The sequence below is a fragment of the Canis lupus genome, chromosome 18 (genome assembly GCF_011100685.1).
Source record: "Canis lupus familiaris isolate Mischka breed German Shepherd chromosome 18, alternate assembly UU_Cfam_GSD_1.0, whole genome shotgun sequence".
NCBI lineage: Eukaryota > Metazoa > Chordata > Mammalia > Carnivora > Canidae > Canis > Canis lupus.
The window spans coordinates 38,698,474-38,704,133 of NC_049239.1; the positions used below are offsets into that span (position 1 = coordinate 38,698,474).

Here is a 5,660-nt window from a genome sequence, read left to right on the forward strand (position 1 = left end):
AATTTCCAAATACAAACCAGAATTAATTGGAATCAGAAACACCAGCTCAGGGCTCGGTTCCGAAAAATGTGGAAGAACATTGATGCTCAAGGAGAATCAGCCAGGTACAGAATTTCTCAAAAGCAAGCTCTATAAATTGGCCCAGGAATATAAAGCTAATTTCCACCATAGGGAGAAAGAATCTGTCCTTCACGTCTGGGATTTTGTTGTTCCTGTTGTTACTTCTCATCTTCAGATCAATTGTACAAATTGAATTCATGGCCAAGAATAATCTCACCACAGTAGCAGAGTTCATTCTCATGGGCTTTACGGACTACCACATGTGGGAGATTACCCTCTTCCTGATGTTTCTCATTTTCTATATTGTCACCCTTCTGGGGAACGTGGGAATGATCATTCTGATCCAAGTGGATGTCCAACTCCACACCCCCATGTACTTCTTCCTGAGCCATCTCGCCCTGCTGGATGCCTGCTATGCCTCAGTGATCACCCCTCAGATCCTGGACACACTGGCCACAGGCAAGACAGTCATCTCCTTTGGCCAGTGTGCTACGCAGTTCTTTTTCTTCACCATCTGTGCAGGCACAGAGTGTTTCCTGCTGGCAGTGATGGCCTATGACCGCTGTGTCGCTATTAGCAACCCACTGCTCTACACTGTGGTCATGAATCCCAGAATCTGCTGGGGTTTGGTGGTTGGAGCCTTACGTCTGTGGGGTGTCAGGAGCCATCCTTGCGTACCACATGCACCTTCACCCTCTCCTTCTGTGACCTACAATCAGATCAACTTCTTCTTCTGTGATGTCCCACCCCTGTTGAAGCTAGCCTGCAGTGACACAACAAGCACGGAGATTGTCATTGTCTTCTTTGGCAACTTTGTGATCTTGGCCAATGCCTTGGTCATTCTGATATCCTATCTGCTCATCATCAAGGCCATTCTGAAGGTGAAGTCTCCAGGTGGCAAGGTCAAGACTTTCTCCACATGTGCCTCCCACCTCACTGCTGTGACCCTTTTCTTTGGGACTCTCATCTTCATGTATCTGCGGAGTAGCTCCAACACGTCCCTGGAGGAAGACAAGGTCGTGTCTGTCTTCTACACTGTGGTCATTCCCATGCTAAACCCTCTGATCTATAGCCTAAGAAACAAAGATGTGAAAGCAGCCTTCAGAAAGGTCACTAGTAGATTCCAGGTGTCCCAGAGTGTGTAGATATGAGTGACAGGACCTCTCCTCTTGGTCCATTTTCTTCCCATATCAATAGATCCTAATAGGTCCCAACATTATATGCAAATTAAAGAGAAGGTAGATTGGTATCAACAGGCACACAAGAAAAACTGCAAATATGATAAAATTCATTTCCAGCAGTCCCATGATGCTTTTTTCTCCTCTCCTTCTCCCGCCTCCAGTCCATTCCTTACCACACAACAATCTTATGATACTCTTTGATATCGTAACTTACAGAATTTCAGAGGCCCAGGGGGTCTTGAGTTTATCTCATCCCACCCTGCATCTTTGAAGCCATGCTTAGGCTTCCATTTTACCTTCTCATTTTTTGCTTCCATTAATATTTGTATTTTTCTGTGTCAAAGATTCCATGTAAGGGATTCTAGTGATCAATGCTAAATAGTCTTTTTTTCTTTAAATACACGAATAACTGATAACCTCAGTAAGCAAGGAGTGCTGTATAAGACAAAACCAAGTCTCCAAATGGCCAAGGGAAGGGAAGTGTTTGAGAACAGGCCTTCCTCTTCACCATTCTAGTCTTGAGACACCCTCTAAGGCAGCTTTCCTTCTTACTCATGCCACAACGATGAAATTTGCAAACTGCCTTACCACTTGATGGCTCCCTGGCTCTGTTATTCCTTCTCATACCTCCAAGATGAACTAAGCCACCTTACCTCTGGCTCCTCAGCTGAAAACTCCCTGGTTCCTGATGGACAAAATGCATTGCATTTTTCCCTTGTCACATTGCCTGCTTTGTGAACAATCCCTATCAAGTATCCCATTCCCAGGAACAGCAAAGTCAGAAAACAAAGACCTTCCAGCAGAAAGTCTGAGGAGAGGAGAAAGTAACTAACTCCTGCATGACACAGCAAACACTTCAGGGCAGAGTCTTCTTTGCTCATTGCAGAACACACTCCAAGTTCAGATCTGGAACAGATAAGCTCTTGAGAATTGCTTTTGAACAGATTTTTATGGCACATGCCTGGACTCATTTGAGCCTCATGGCAAACTCTGTAAGGCAAATAAGGAAGACAGGGTTGAATAGAAGATTTCCATTTTGCAGTTAAGAAAATGCTTTTTCATAATCCTTTTGCTCAGAGTACCTTTGTTCAGAGCAGGCAGTGGTAGGGCATGGCTTTCAGACTCAAGTTTATATCCAAATATTAATTCTACCACTAATTTGCTGTGAAATCTATGGTAAATGGCTTCATTCCTCAGATTCTAATTTTTGTCAGGTCTAAAATAAATACAACAACTCCTAATTCAAGAGCATATTATAAAAAAATAAATAAATAAGATGAGGGGCACATGGCTATTTTGGTCAGAAGAACATGCAACTCTTGACCTGAGGGTTGTAAGTTCCAGCCAACGTTGGGCTTGAAATAAGTAAATGAGGCAATGAATAAGAAATCTCCTAGCACAAGGGTGTCTGATGGCTCAGTAAGTTAAGTGTCCAACTCTTGATTTCAGCTCAGGTCATGGTCTAAGTGCCATGAGCTTGAGCCCTGGGTGGGGCTTTATGCTTATCAGGGAGTCTGCTGGAGATTGCCCCACTCCCTCTCCCTCTGCCCTTCATCACTTTCCCAACCCTACTCTCTCACTCTAAATAAATAAAACTTTAAAAAAATAAACTTTTTTTAAAAAATAAAACTTTTTTTAATCTCCTAGCACAAATCCATTGCTCAATATGGATTGACATATTGACTCATTGCCCTAGCTCCTAATAATGAAATAATAATAATGATGAAAGCTCCTATTATATGCCAGATACCATTCTAAGAAGTTTTATATGCATTTAAACAACACTATGATGCTTTAGCAACCCTATGATAGGTGCAATTACTATCCTCACTTAGACATGAGTAAACTAGGATACAGAGAAGTTAAAATAAGTTCCCCAAGGTCACAGATTGTTCTCTTCCTTCCCCTCTCCCTCACTTTCACCTTAGACCTTGCTACAATTCCATTGCCATTAATAAAAATGAAACAGATCTTGAACAAGTGATAGTGAAAGTCAGTGAACTGCAGAAGATGAATAACTCAAACCTTTTCATCCAAGAAATAAAACAAACATGGGTGTCTAGCTGAGGTGGGGGTACATTTATCTGCATCCCACATGGTCAAGAATAACCAAGAGATGTCTTTGTATTGAATATATTGTCATGTGCCTTCTCTTAGACCTTGATGTTAATGAGAAGTTGGTCTTCCATGACCCCCCATATGGGAACCATTGTATTATAATGGCCCACCACCCCACCTACAGTTGATTGGTTCAGAAATGAGCACCTGGGGCACCTGGGTGGCTCAGTGGTTGAGTGTCTGCTTTTGGCTTAGGTTGTGATCCTGGGGTCTTGGGATTGAGTCCCACATCAGGCTCCCTATAGAGAGCCTGCTTCTGTCTCAGCCTATGTCTCTGCCTCTTGTGTGTCTTTCATGAATAAATAAATAAAATCTTTTTTAAAAAGGGGAAAAAATGAGCACCTGACCCAGTGTAGGTTTAATAAAAATTTTTCCCTGGGCATTATGAAACTGAACATGTGAAAGAGATTCAGAACAAGAGTCCAGGCTGACCAAGGTGGAGAAGTCAAGATAGATTTTTTAAATGAAGCAGTTATTCAAAGAGAATGGCAATAATAGACCAAAAAAAGAGTCCTGACAAGTTCCATTCCCTGCTTCCCAGTGCACTGAGGGGCAGCCATAGTAGTTTTCTTGCTTCCTTAAGACATACTGTGTTTGATGTTTAGGCTCCAAGACTAAAATCCCCTTTGGGAACTAATTCAAGCTTAGTCATTAGGTTCAAAAAATTCCATACTTGTAGAACTCTAATGAAGAGGAGTTCTTCAGCATGTTATAGCAGATCTGTATTCATGCACACTGATTATATTCACCCCTTAAAGAAAGAAAAGACTGGGTCTCAGTATCCTGTGTACTTCTATCATATTCTCATTATAGAAGAAACTTCCTCACCTAGAGCTCTTTGTTTAGGTAACCACTGTTCTAGCATTTGCCCTTGCCCTTCAAGTGATAGACTAGAATAAGCCTCTGACCCCACTTTCATCAACACATGAACAGAATAGAGAGCCATGACGTGCTCTAGAGTTATATAATGGTTATTAAGCAAAACCAATAAAGTTATCTCCCTCTTAAGGGTCTAAACGGAAAAATAAGGGGAAAGATTAAGTTATTTGAGAAACGAAACTCACAAATTATAATTAGAAGTGGAAAAAATGGCTGTGTCATGTTAATGGCAGACCAGAGAGAAAATGAGCAAAGTCAGATGCTGAGGAGGCAGCAATATAACCCAGTCCCTTGTGCTGCATTAGATCTTCCAGGTCTTGAATTATGTTCCAGACTGAGTTCTAGGGCTCTCCATAGATCTCTGAGAAATCCCTGCCTCCCTTCTGAAGCATAAGAATCTTAGCCATAGACCCACATTCTGTTAGACAATCTGAGTGGGTCTCTGTCTAAAATATCTAGCAACTCATTGCCCTAGTTCCTAATAATGAAATAATAATAATGATGATAGCTCCTATTATATGCCAGACCTTATTCTAAGAAGTTTTATATGCATTTAAACAATACTATGATGCTTTAGCAACCCTATAATAGGTGCAATTACTATCCCTACTTAGACATGAGTAAACTAGGATACAGAGAAGTTAAAATAACTTTCCCAAGGTCACAGAAGCCACAAAAACCATAGATTTGAGCTCAGGAAATCTAGTTCCAGAAATTCCATTCTTATCTATTGTATTATATCACCTTTGAATGCCATTTTATACACAACTGTCCCTTCTTTGATACAGAATCATTTAAGGCAAAATAGCCTTGCTCATTAGGCTCTTTCTCCAGGAATCAGAAAAAAATGGTTTTCCTCCTTCAGAACTGGAAGTCATGTGAAAAAAAAACATTCAAAGTTGGATGGAGAGGTCTGCAAAAGATGAAATATGAAAGAACACTTTAACAAAGAGAGGATCTTACTTTTCGCAAATGCCTATGCACCTGCAGGTTCTTGGCTAAGCCACTAAAACAAAAACTGGAAGAAATTCCACATAAAGGGTGTTCCATGAAGATTCATTCAGAATCCACACGAAGCTGGGGTGAAGAGACCCTATTCTCTGAGACTGCTAAGATGCCACCAGGGCATTTAGGTCAGCGTCAGCCATATAATGCTTGTCCCAGACAAGGCAGCTCTGTTGACACTTGAGAGAATGAGAGCAACACTGATTCTCGGATCTACCTACCAAGCACTAAATCCAAGTTCACTTGACAGAATGAAAGCAACACTGATTCTCAGATCTACCAACCAGGCAGTAAGTCCAAGTTCTTTACATTCAACTTCTCTTAATAAAAGGAAGGAGGTCAGGAGAGACTCATGCCTTCTTCCCAACATCTTCTGCAGGCCTACAAAATAGAAACTGCACAAATCATTCTTCCTCC

General features: G+C 41.3%; 1 protein-coding gene across 1 annotated transcript; it reads left to right on the forward strand.

The window, feature by feature from the left end:
- Positions 1 to 257: 257 nt before the first annotated feature.
- On the forward strand, positions 258 to 1,205 carry OR9I1 (olfactory receptor family 9 subfamily I member 1). Its single transcript, NM_001388594.1, is given in 4 exon segments — positions 258 to 702; positions 704 to 731; positions 733 to 770; positions 772 to 1,205. Coding segments are annotated over 4 exon segments (945 nt in total).
- The last annotated feature ends 4,455 nt before the right edge of the window (positions 1,206 to 5,660 follow it).